At 42.2% G+C, this 13,758-nt stretch overlaps 1 protein-coding gene across 1 annotated transcript in view; it reads left to right on the top strand.

The window, feature by feature from the left end:
* The window catches only part of Flt3 (fms related tyrosine kinase 3), a 94,614-nt gene that overhangs the window by 27,201 nt on the left and 53,655 nt on the right, over window positions 1–13,758 (top strand). Inside the window, exons 2-3 of the mRNA XM_005344709.3 lie at window positions 197–318; window positions 12,602–12,804. Of these exons, the coding sequence (XP_005344766.3) occupies window positions 197–318; window positions 12,602–12,804 (325 nt within the window). The remainder of the gene's footprint in view (window positions 1–196; window positions 319–12,601; window positions 12,805–13,758) is intronic.

The following is a 13,758-nucleotide window of genomic DNA, read 5'->3' as shown; positions in this document are numbered from 1 at the left end:
TTACAGATGGTTGTGAGCCACCATGTGGTTGCTGGGAATTGAACTCAGGACCTTTGGAAGAGCAGGCAATGCTCTTAACCTCTGAGCCTTCTCTCCAGCCCCCAAATATTTATTTCTTTCTGAGGTGTGTGTGTGTGTGTGTGTGTGTGTGTGTGTGTGTGTGTACTAATGTCATTATTTTTGTTTTGCTTTACAGTTGTTTTGTCAGTAATGATTCTTGAGACCGTTACAAACCAAGAGCAGCCTGTGATCAAGTGTGTTTTAATCAGTCATAAGAACAATGGCTCATCAGCTGGGAAGTCATCGTCATATATCATGGTAAAGTAATATGAACATATGGTTTCCTCTATTTTGCTCTAGGGATTGTACTTTGTAGGTTATTGAAACCTGTCATGATTAAGCGGGCACCAGACCTCTTATTGGGTGCAATAGCACCTATACCACCAGCTTCCTTGTCACCAATGACATCAAGAACCATATTCTAGGGTGTGAGAGGCTGTGGTTGAACTCCCAGCATCGAGGGTTAGCGTGTTTGTATGCACACGTGCACATGGGAAGATCTATGTTCTCTTGTGGGTGTGGCTTTAGAAGGGTATGTATACCTAGTGTGAAGAAGTGATGAGCATTTCTCTCTCTTTCCATCCTCCTCCCCTTACGTGTGTGTGTGTGTGTGTGTGTGTGTGTGTGTGTGTGTGTGTGTTCTCATGCTGGTGTGATGATCAGAGACAACCAGAGCAAGTTGGTTCTCTTGCCTTGTAGCAGGTGCCTTTGCCCACTGAGCCATTACACTGCCTACATTTCCATTTTTCTTTTCTACAGATTTATTTGTTTTTATTTGATATGTATGAGTGTTTTGCCTGAATGCATGTATGTGCACCATGTGCTTTCTGGTGCCCACCAAGACCAGAAGAGGGCATCAGGTCACCTGGAACTGGAGTTACAGATGGTTGTGAGCCACCGTGTGCATGCTGGGAACTCAACCTAGGTCCTCTGCAAGAGCAGCCAGCGCTCTTAAGCACTGAGCCATCTCTCCAGCCCATTCCTCTCTTTAAATGTGGCTGTCATCATTTCCTGGTTTGCAAATCGCAGCATAGTAGTGTTTCAGCATGGATACAAAAGATGTGGGCGTCAGATGATGAAAGTTCTCACCTCCGATCATGTGGATCCCTGGGTTTAACTCAGTGCCTTTACCACTGAGCAATCTCATCAACGCTTACGTACTTTCTTATGGAGATTGATCTTTAAACTGCATGTCCATTGGTCTTGGTCCCTACTAATCAATCATGTATTATTATCCTAATCCTAATATAGTATTCTTAGACATTATTGATGTTCATGTGATATCTTTTTATTGCTGTGAAGAGACACCATGGCTATGGTAACTCACAGAAAGCATATAATTGTGGTGACTTGCTTACAGTTCAGAGGTTCAGTCCATTATCATCATGTCAGGAAGCAAGGCAGCATGCAGGCAGATATGGTGCTGGAGCCGAGAGTCCTTACATCTTAATCCAAAGGCAACAAGAAGTGAACTGAGACAGTGGGTAGTATCTTGAGCATTTATGAGGTCTCAAAGCCCGTCTCCACAGTGACATACTTCCTCCAACAAGGCCACACCTCCTAATAGTGCCACTTACTTTGGGGCCATTTTCTTTTAAACCACCACATGTGAAGACCATGTAGTTCCTAAACTAGTCTAACAAATAGCCATGCAAATGTGAACTGCAGAAAAGATGAGTTCCTGTCCTCGGCTCTTGTTGAAATGGAACCTACTCTGCTGGGACACTATCTCAGTTTGCCCTGTGTTGCTGTGATAACCGTGACCGAGACCAAAAAACGATGTGAGGATGAAAGGGCTTATTTGTTCTTGAGACATCTGTTTGGAAATCCTATAGTCCAGTAGTGTTTTGAATGACCAAGTACCTTTAGGTAGATGCCTGGCTTCTTCTATATTTATTAATTGGAATTATATTGTGAGGAAGAGCTGTGTTTTCCCCCCATTTTATTTATTTACTTACTGAGTTATCTGTTTACCTCATCACAGACTCATGACATTGAGTATTCGTGAAATCTTGAGCCCATTCAGGGTAACACTCACTACTACCACACGACTTTCCGTCATTCGTGTCTCTTTCTCTCACTAAGTTAATGATGACAACTGCGGTTTCAGTAAAACATGGTGAGGGTTCATTCCAGCCTACCCCTTTCTTCCTTCCTTCCTTCCTTCCTTCCTTCCTTCCTTTCTTTCTTTCTTTCTTTCTTTCTTTCTTTCTTTCTTTCTTTCTTTCTTTCTTTCTTTTCCTCTCTCTTAAAATAAGAGACCCGACAGTACTCAACTTCATTTGGAAAAGCAAAAAACCCAGGATAGCCAAAACAATCCTGTGCAATAAAAGAACTTCTGGAGGCATCGCAAACCCTGACTTCAAACTCTACTACAGAGCTAAAGTACTGAAAACAGCCTGGTACTGGCATAAGAACAGCTAGGAGGACCAATGGAACTGAATAGAAGACCCGGATATCAGTCTACACATCAAACACCTGATCTTTGATAAAGAAGCAAAAAATATCAAATGGAAAAAAGAAAGCATATTTAACAAGTTGTGCTGGCATAACTGAATATCAACATGTAGAAAAATGAAAATAGATCGATATCTGTCATCATGCACAAAACTCAAGTCCAAATGGATCAAAGACCTCAACATAAAGCCAGTCATACTGAACCTTATAGAAGAGAAAGTGGGAAGTACATTCGAACGCATTGGCACAGGAGACCACTTCCTAAATATAACCCCAGCAACACAGACACTGAGAGAAACAATTAATAAATGAGACCTTCTGAAACTGAAAAGCTTCTGTAAAGCAAAGGACACAGTCAACAAGACAAAATGACAGCCTACAGAATGGGAAAAGACCTTCACCAACCCCACATCAGACAGAGGTCTGGTCTCCTCAAGAACTGAAGAAATTGGACACCAAAAGATCACATAATCCCATAAAAAATGGAGTACAGACCTTAACAGAGAACTCTCAACAGAGGAATCTAAAATGGCTGAAAGACACTTAAGGAAATGCTCAACATCCTTAGTCATCAGAGAATTGCAAATCAAAACAACTCTGAGATTCCCTTTTACACCTGTAAGAATGGCCAAATGCAAAAACACCAATGACAACTTATGCTGGAAAGGTTGTGGGGAAAAGGGAACACTTCTGCACTGCTGATGGGAATGCAAGCTGGTACAACTCCTTTGGATGTCAGTGTGGCAATTTTTCAGAAAATTAGGGAACAACCTTCCTCAAGACCCAGTAATACCACTTTTGGGTATATATATTGTGCCACAAGGACATGTACTCAACTATGTTCACAGCAGCATTGTTTGTCATAGCCAGAACCTGGAAACAACCTAAATGCCCCTTGACTGAAGAATGGATAAGGAAAATGTGGTTCATTTACACCGTGGAGTACTACACAGCAGAAAAAAATAACGACATCTGTAGTGAGGTGAGCAGGCCTGCTTTTCGTCTTGCCCTGCTCCCACACAACTAGCTTAGCCCCGAAAATAACAACACACAAACTATATTCATTTAAACACTGCCTGGCCCATTATATCTAGCTTCTTCTTGGCTAACTCTCATATCTTGCTTTAACCCATATCTAGTAATATGTGTATCACTACAGGGTCATGGCTTACCGGGAAGATTCTAACCCTTATCCATCTTGGGCTGGAGCTTCATGGCGTCTGCCTGACTCTGCTTTTCTCCTCCCAGCATTCTGTTCTGTCTTCCCTGCCTATCTATGTTCTGACCTATCAGGCCAAGCAGTTTTCTTTATTTATTAACCAATGAAAGCAACAGATAGATAGAAGATCCTCCTACATCAGACATCTTGAATTTTGCAGGAAAATGGATGGAGATAGAAAACATTATTTTGAGTGAGGTAACTCAGACACAGAAAGACAATTATCATATATACTCACTCATAGGTGGTTTTTAAACATAAAGCAAAGAAAACCAGCCTACAGACCATAATCCCAGAGAATTTAGACAACAGTGCAGCCACTAAGAGAGACTTACATAGATCTAATCTACATGGGAAGTAGAAAGTATAAAAAGACAAGATCTCCTGAGTAAATTGGAAGCATGGGGACCTTGGGGGAGGGTTGAAGTGGGGAGAGGAGAGGCAGGGAGGGGAGCAGAGAAAAATGTAGAGCTCAATAAAAAAAGAGAGAGAAAAAAAGAAAAAACAAAGAGAAATCCTGTCTCATAACCCCCCCCAAAAAATCTCTGTAATCATAATTAATAAAATGGTATTAGTTTTTGAGCTTCTAGAGAGGTTTATAATGAGATAGAAACATGGAGAATAAGTGTTAAGAAATGTTATAGCAATCTGGTATCATCATGACATCAAAGAGAATTTTATTTAAAAAAAAATAAGAGACCCGGCTCATACCTGAAATATGCTTGTTCATTTATTCCATTCTAGTTTATAACCAAGGCTCAAAAGTGCTGACCAGTACCTAGTGAGCACTAGTGGAGCAGTGTATAAGAGCTGCACACAGTGGTTTTGTCTTTTGCTGTGTAATATCCAACATTTATTGTCCAAAGTTATTTATTGCAGTAGCCTTGGTCTTTCTCATTGGGACCACCAGTCCACAAATAATGATAAGGAGACTTATTTAATTATAAAAGTTCAGCCTTTAGCTTAGGCTTGTTTCTAACTAGTTCTTATAACTGAAATTAACTCATATTTTTTAATCTACATTCTTCCATGAGGCTCATTACCTCATCTCCATACTGCCCTTCCTGCTTCCTCCATGTCTGGCTGGTGACTCTGCCTTTCTTCTTCCCAGAGTTCCCTCTCTGCCTGGAAGTCCCGCCTATACTCTTCTGCCTAACTATTGGCCATTCAGCTTTTTATTGCACCCATCACAGCAAAACATTTTTATATAGTGTACAAATATCCTACAAAATTCCCCTATTTTTGTCTAAATAAAAAGGAAATGTTTTAAGTCTAACATAGTAAAACTATATACAGTAAAAACAGTTATCAGGTAAGAATTACATTTTTAGTGTCTAAGTCCATTTATGTCTGTCATATTCAAATAAAATACTTTATTATCCATCCTATTTTAATATATCTAAAGTTTATTCCAAAACTACTTTCTATCATAACTTGTATTACCATCCTAAAAATATCTTTTTAGATATTAAAACATTTTATTAGATAAACAACTTAAGCTTTTTTATCTCTCAATCTTATAAACTTTATCTCTCTGTGTATGTGTTTTTGAATTTGGTTAACAAAGAAAATGGTATAACTATTTAGCCTTCAACCCCCATCAGAGACCCAAGAAGGACATAATATTACCTGAGTAAACAGGAAATGCAGAGCAAATGACTTCCAAAACTATAGAAATGACAGAAACAACAGACTGCCTAGACAGTTACCCAAGGGTATCCATCTTCAGCCTATGGGTCTAGAATATTCAACAGACGTTTCTACAAAGCAGGAATTTTGAAGGACCGTCATACTTTGTCTTGGCAAAGTTCAACAGTCACCTTCTTTTGTGTCCTGCTTGTTCAATTTGGACAGGACACTGTCAGCAGGCAAGGCAAGGCAAGGGCAGTTTGTCACACTGAAAGCAAGGTCCTTAAGGAAGTTGTTTGATGCCCATCATCTTTTTTTTTGAAGTAAATTGATGCTGCCATGAGCAGATGTGTCTTGCTGTCATGAAAAGCATTATGCTATTAAAACATCTTAAATATCATATTTTGTAGTTTTCTGAGGTGTTTAAAGACCACTTATCTATTGAAACTATTTTTGTTTAACCTTGAAAACATGTGCCACAAATTTGATTGATATGGATGACTAACTAGTAACCTACAGTTTTTAATTACCCTAAACAGGTTGTAATAATAGCCTTTAAGGACTAGAACTTTATATTACATTTTTCAATGAGCCGTGTTGTACTCTTTTGTAATTGATACTGCCTTTTAAGCTATGGCTATCCTAGTCAGCAACTGCAACTCTGCTGCTTCCAGCAGTGGTTTGGCTGCAAGAGCTGCAGACTGAGGAAATTCTGTTCCCTCAGGCACCAACTCTTTCAAAGCTACTAAGGGAACTTATTTAAATCTCTGTTCTTCTAAAGAACTAAAGACTCAAAAGTTGAGGTAGAGTCCTACTTCCCAGAGAGGCTGAATAACAAGCACCTCACCTAGCTCACTTCCTTGCATCTCTCAAGAAGTCCTTGTATCTTTCCTGGCCACTCCTTAAAAACCCTTCTCCTCCTGGCTCCTTCCTACAACTTCTGGTCAGCTAGTTGCTGGCTCAACCTCCTGACTGCAGGGGAATTTATTTAATCAAACACATCTTTGCATCGTTAAACAAATGTTTCAGAGCATAAACAAAAGTAACACACCTTAAAATAATATTCTACAACAGAACTGCATGGGTACAGTACTTTAAACAAGAGTAGAAATGTGCTGGACATGTGGTGGCTCATACCTTTTATCCCAGCACCCAAAAGGCAGAAATATAATTTTGAGTCCAGCCTGGTCTACAGAGTTAATTCCAGAAGAGCTAGGGCTGTTTTACAGATAAATCCTGTCTTACAAAACAAACCAAACAGCAACAACAACTAGATTCAATAATCTACCCTTTTCAGAGGTGATTTCTATATCCTGCCCTTTTCTCTTTTTTTCTTTTTTTTTTCTTTTTTTTTTTTTTGTTTGTTTGTTTTTGTTTTTCGAGACAGGGTTTCTCTGTGGTTTTGGAGCCTGTCCTGGAACTAGCTCTTGTAGACCAGGCTGGTCTTGAACTCACAGAGATCCGCCTGCCTCTGCCTCCTGAGTGCTGGGATTAAAGGCATGCGCCACCACTGCCCGGCTCTGCCCTTTTCTTTTTAGAATGAGATCTCTGAATCTAATCTCCTTTGCTTAGTTTCCTCCCTGTCTATGATCAATAACAACTTGCAACCAATCCCCCTAAATGACGACAAACACCCACTGAACATCCAAAAATCACCCACCCCACCTTTTGGGAATGTGGGTGTTCTGTTCTCTAGAAAGTTTCCTGTTGTTTGGGGTCAACAGCATCTTTAGGGTACCCTGAAAAAATTGGGATAATGGTTAAGTCCTGGGAAAACCAGCTGTAGCATTTGTTGTCCATTTTTTTGTGTAATGGAAAGTACAGGACTTATCTGAAGTTCTGGGTGAAGTAGTGCATGAAGCTAGACCATCTCAACTAGCAGCTTTGAAGTAGTTCTGGATGCAGAGTTTTGAGGAAACTGTAACAGAGTCATTCTGAGAGGCTGAATCACCTGAGCTACTTGTCTTTATTGGTGTCTGGTCCTTTTTTTTTCTGAAAGCACACAAACTTTTAAGGGTAACATATATATGTATATTAACACAAGTATGGAATTGTGATGTGCACAAGTCAGCTAAAGATGATTTTTTTGTTCTATGTTTGAGCTGGTAAAAGCCATCTGTCAACTTGGTAAGTTCATTTGAACTGCATACCCACACTGTAATATAAATCTCCATCCATGTTATATGAAAGGATAGCATGTAACAGTAAGTCATGAAGTCTCTGTAGCCAACAAGATTTATCATGCCTCATCCAGTCTCAGAGCTATTCCCATGCAGAGGGACCAGCCATACATGTTACCTGTCCTGCAGTCTTTCCTGGATTTTTCTCTTATTTCTGTAGACAAGATCTTCAGGAGATTTCCCCCAAACAAATATGATCTCAATTAACTTATTTAAGCACAACCCCTTCCCCAATGCAACACATTTCTTGACTTCCATTCTGGAGTCAAGACATCCCTAAAGTATCTAAGCTGGTTTAATTCAGCAGTCCCTTCCACAATCCAATGTCTCTCAGCAGCTGTTATTTTCTGTTCATTAGCATTCAAAAAATTTGAAATTAACAAGGCACCATATAAAGTCCAAACTCTCTGAGTTATAATATTTGCCATCCCTATGTAGCTTGTTTTTATATATTACTTTACTCTTTCTTTAAAGATTTTATAATTTTTAAATTCTTTCTTTCTATGACTGTCTATACCCATTTTCTTTTCTTTCTTTAGCACCTAGGCATCTTTTTAAGCATACCATACCTTTTTAGAGTTTTTTGTGTCTGTCTGGACCTAGCTTTCTGCATACCTGCAGTGTTCTCTGACCCCATGAGCCAAACGTTAAAGGGCCAGTCTGGCTGCCATGTGGCTCCACTTAGCACAAGGCACTGATGGCTGGCTCAAGCCTGCAGGAGGTGGCTGGTAACCATGCCTCTGTGCACAGTGATTACCCATCTTCCCGAGACTGTGGGACTAGGAAGCTCCTTGTCCAGAACTCTTCTTAGCTTTGTTTGTTTATTTGAGCCTGCACATTTGGCGCCAATCTGTAATGTATGTCAGTTCTTTCCTCCCCTACCCTTTTCGTTATGGTTTTGTGATTTATTTCCAATACAGTTGAGTTACTTTGGTTTATTTTCCATTTTGATGCCTTTCCAAAATATCCTGGTTGCATAGTTTTTTTCCCCCACCTTTCACTCTTTGACACTGGTCTCATTTTATAGCCTAAGTTGGCCTCAAACTATGTAGTTCAGGCTGGCCTCAAATATAGGTAGTCCTCCCAAGTCTTGGATTAGAGATTGCTATTCTGGCTTCTGGCTGTTTATTTACTCTTAAATTTTATTTTGAATCCTGGAAATCATATATTAATAGAGGTATATTTAGGGCTATGAGTTTAGCTCAGTGGTAGAGCAGGTGTCTAGGATATGTGAAGCCTAGGGTTCCAGCCCCAGCACTGAAAAAACTAGACACAGGAGGGGGAAAGATGTGTTGGCAGTTAAGAACACTTACTGCTTTTGCAGAGGACCTGGGTTCAATTCCCAGCACCCAAATGGTGGCACACAACTATATGTAATTTCAGTTCCAGGGACTCCAATGCACTCTTAGAAAGGCCTTTTTGCCTCTGCAGGCTCCTGCACTCGTGTGGTGCATATAAACCCACGCATGCATACACATGTATTCATGTCTTTTATTTTAAGATTATATACTCAGAAAAGTTTCTCCTCCAGATCTCTACCACCGAGTCCTGCCTATCTCCTGTAGCTAGCTGGTTCTTTTAGTTGTCAGGTATCGATCCCCAATTCCTTGTACAAAACAAGCAAATGCGTGTGTGTCTCATGCCTGCCTCTTTCTCGCTCATGGTCGCACACGAAGAGGAGAATTTTGTAATAAGCTTCTCCCTTTGAGTGATGCAGGAAATCACTGCAAGTCAGTTCCCAGGGCGTGTCCTTATTCCTTTTTAAATAAACAGCCGTGTCCTGTCCACTACATAACTTGTTCACTCACTCTCTTCCGTTTGAGCATTTAAATGGTTTTCAATATTTTGACATTACCACTAGCTCTGTAATTGATGTCACGTGGGGATTGCTGGCTCATGCTGCTGAATTCCCCTCCAGAAGGTTGTTTGGTGTAAATTCCTGTAGCAGTGTGTGAGTGCCCACTTCCTCAAAGGTTCACTGTCAGAATGCATTGGTAGACTTTTCCGTGTTTGCCAGTCTCGTCGATGAGAAGTGTTTTAATGTGTGTGGGTTTCAACATCTTCTTGTCTATTTGAAGGCTACTCTACAGCTTTTTGGGGGGAAAAAAAAGATCTTTAACTTTTTAGATTTATTTTATGCATATGACTGTTTTGCCTGTGTCTATGTCTGTGCCCCATATGCTTTCAAGGTCCTGTGGAGTTCAAAAGAGGGCATTGGATCCCTTGAAACTGGAGTGGCAGATGGTTGTGAGCCACCGTGTGGTGCTGGGAATCAAACCTACAGCCTCTGTAAGAGCAGCCGGTGCTCTTAATTGATGAGCTGTTAGGCTTCTTTGTTTTTCTTCTTCTCCTCATCCTCTACGTTCTTTAGATTAAGATTGGATCATTTTAATGTGTTTTAATTTTTACCATTTAGTTACTGGCTTTTGTGATGACTGCAAACATGTTAGACTACTTGGTAGTACCTGGAAACATCACGTGACGGGGAGGTCCAATGGCAAAACGCCTACTGGGCAAAGCCTTATTTGTTCCTCAATTTTACAAAAGAAAGAAAAAGAAAGGAAGGAAGGAAGGAAGGAAGGAAGGAAGGAAGGAAGGAAGGAAGGAAGGAAGGAAGAAATTATTTAATCTGGGTGTGGCGTGCAACCTTTGCTACGTAGAGAGGTTTTATCTCAAAATAAATGGAAGGTGGGTGTGGTGGTGCCTGACCTTAAACCCAGCAAAGGCAGAGGCAAGCAGATACCTTAGTGTTTGCGGTCAGCTTCGTCTACAGAGAGTTCTAGGCCAGCAAGGGCTGCTAGACCCTGTTTTGAAAGTAAAAAAAGATCACAGTGTCTACTTTTTGCTGGTGTGTAGACCTGGGTAATACGAGGGCTGCCTTATAGGACACCACTGGTCAGATATAAAAGGCTTGTAATTGGTCCCCAGTGTTGGTGGTAAACTGCCATTCGTCATTCGTCCTCACGGCCCAGGGCCCCACTCCCTGAGCTCACCCCAGGGACACTGCCCTTAGCAATAGTGTAGTGGGACAGCAGGATTCCTTTGGTCCCCAAAAGGAGCTGAGCTCAGGGTGTGATCCTGGCCTTCTAGAGACGTGCCCTTTGGAGTGATAGGTCTGTGTTTAGCTGTTTTTCCCGCAGAGGGAGGCACGGCTCAGGGAGCAGGCTCTTCCACACCCTCTTCCTCCCCGCTGTTTGAACTCTCACACTTCTTCTCCACAGGCATGGACTCTCCCACACCCTAGGGACTTCCCATTTTTCAGCCTTCTCTTTTGCTTCTGCTTGATCACTTTCACTTGGCCTGTCCTCCCCTGTCCTGGGCCTGTTCATCCTTCTCGTGTTTTGCATTTCTTCAAGGGTCTATGTGTGCCCAGCATCCACTGTATGGCCGAGCTACATTCCAGCCCTTTGGTTTTTCTGTTCACGCCCCCCCCCCTTTTTTTTCTAGTGCAAGGTTTGGAACACAGGGTCTTGCTCATGTTAAGAACTCTACTACTCAGAGATGGAGAAATGGCTTAGTGGTTAAGAGCACTGACTGCTCTTTCAGAGGATCCAGGTTCAATTCCCAGCACCCACATGGCAGCTCACAACGATCTGTAACTCCAGGCAGGATCCAACACCCTCACATAGATATACATGCAGGAAAAAACACTAATGTGTATAAAATAAAAATAAATGATTAAAAAAGAACTCTACCACTGAGTCACAATGCTCAGTCCCCATAGCTTGTGTGTGCTTACATGTTCTCAGCGTGGCATAGCTGGAGCTTGGCCTTCCGACCCATCACTGCGCATTGGTGAGCCTCTGACTTCCTTCTCTGATGGCAATCTAAACAGCATCCATAGGGTTACACGGAAATCAAGTATAACCCTGGGGTGGCCATCTCAGGGTCAAAGAAGCTCTTCATTTGAGCAAGCTGATTCCATGTGGTCAGAAACAGGAAGGGATCACCTCCATCCATCTTTTGCTTATGTGAATTGCCTAATCAGGTTCCCCCCCCCCTTTTCTCTACTGTGTTTTTAGTTTTGCAGCCCTCGATTTTTAATGTGTGTGTGTGTGTGTGTGTGTGTGTGTGTGTGTGTGCGTGCCTGCAAGTATTTATGTGTGCAGTTTCTTCAGAGGCAAAAGAAAGCATCAGATCCCAGGGAACTGGAGTTACATACAGCTGTGACTCATCATGTGGGTGTTGGGAATTGAACCCAGGACCTCTGGAAGAGTAGTCAGTGCTCTTATCCACTGAACCATCTGTCCAACCCAGTGATACCTTCTTTGTTGTTGTTGTTGTTTTGAGACAGGGTTTCTCTGTAGTTTTGGATCCTGTCCTGGAACCAGCTCTTGTAGACCAGGCTGGCCTCAAACTCATGATTTGCCTGTCCCTGCCTCCCGAGTGCTGGGACTAAAGGCATGTGCCACCACTGCCCAGCCTCAGTGATACCTTCTTAGTATGTATCAGTTTAGTTTAGTTGGATATTGTATGCTGTCTTAGGGGTTTAGTGCTGTGAAAAGACACCATGACGAAGGCAACTCTTTTTTTATTTTGTTTTGTTTCTCAAGACACATTTTCTCTGTGTAGCCCTAGCTGTCCTGAAACTTGCTCTGCAGACCAGGCTGGCCTTGAACTCAGAGATCCACCTGCCTCTGCCTCCCTAGTGCTGGGATTAAAGGTATGCACCACCATCTCCCAGCTAACTATGGCAACTCTTTTAAAGAAAAACAGTCAATTGGGGCTGGCTTACAGTTTCGAGGTTTGGTTCATTACAGTCATGGTGGGGAGCATGGCAGCACGCCAGCACATATGGTGCCGGAGGAGGAACTTGACAGTTCTAAATAGAGACTGGCAGGCAGTAGAAAGAGAGAGAGCCTGGGCCTGGCTTGAGCATCTGAAGCCTCAAAGCCCACCCTTAGTGACACACTTCCTCTGACAAGGCCATGCCCCTGACTAGCACCCCTCCCTATAAGTCTATGGAGGCCATTTTCATTTTCAAACCACTGCATATGCAGGAAACAGGCTCAATATTAAGAAAAACTGAATTCTCGTTGTTCTATCTACACCACAGGTTTCAGAATCCCCAGAAGACCTTGGGTGCACATTAAGGCATCGCCATGCAGGGGTGGTGTACGAAGCTGCCACTGTGGAGGTGGCCAAGTCTGCATCCATCACACTGCAAGTACTGGTCACCACCCCAGGGGACATTTCTTGCCTCTGGGTCTTTAAGCACAGCTCCCTAGGCTGCCAGCCACACTTTGATTTACAAAACAGGTAAGGTGGGCCACAAGGATTTCAGAGCCAAATTTCCTGCATAAAACGTAATTCATTTGGAATCTTCCATCTTTTTGTTTTCTTTCCGCAAAAGTCAAGATTCTCCTGTTTCTGTCTCTAGAACCCTGAGGTTATAGGCACAGACTACTAGGCCAGGATCAGAATCCCCTTCCAGCTTCCATCCATGTGTCTTGTAACTTATCTCTGGTGAAATAGTGAACTAGATGTAGAATTAGGGTATGGACACATGACACTATGGATCTGCCAGTCATAGGGATGCTGCCCCGACAGGCCGCTGAATGCATGTGTGGACATCAGCTGATGGTGACCCAAGCCACCTTAGCTCTTCAGTTACTACAAACTAGGCCTGCACAAGATATTGATAATGTCATTGGGCATGGTGGTACACGCCTTTAATCCCAGCCCTCGGGAGTCAGAGGAAGGCGCTTCTCTGTGAGTTTGAGGCTAGCCTGGTCTATAGAGCAAGTTTCAGGACAGCCAAGGTTCTTACACAGCGAAAGCCTGCCTTGAACCCTCTACCCCCCAAAAAAGCTATTGATAATGTTGAGGATGTGTGGTGGGAATGATAAATTCTAAACTACTCTAAAAAAAAAATAAACTCATGAGTGTTGAGAGATGGCTGAGTGTTTAAGAGCACTGGCTGCTCTTCCAGAGGATCTAGGTTGGGTTTCCAGCACCCATAAAGCCATTCACAATCATCTGTAACTCCAGTCCCAGGAGATCTGATACTTTCTTCTGACCGCCGCGAACATTGCATGCAAGTGGTGTTCATACATACATGCAGGCAAAACATGCATACATATACAATAATAAAAGATATACAAGAATAAAATATTGATGAGCTCCCAATAGATCAGCCCCACTGTCTCCGTGGGTGGTTGCACCCCTCTTGGTCCTGACTTCCTTGCTCATCTTCTCCCTCCTTCTGTTCCT

Source organism: Microtus ochrogaster, chromosome 2 (genome assembly GCF_000317375.1).
Source record: "Microtus ochrogaster isolate Prairie Vole_2 chromosome 2, MicOch1.0, whole genome shotgun sequence".
Classification (NCBI taxonomy): Eukaryota; Metazoa; Chordata; class Mammalia; order Rodentia; family Cricetidae; genus Microtus; species Microtus ochrogaster.
This window is presented reverse-complemented; position numbering and strand designations above follow the sequence as displayed.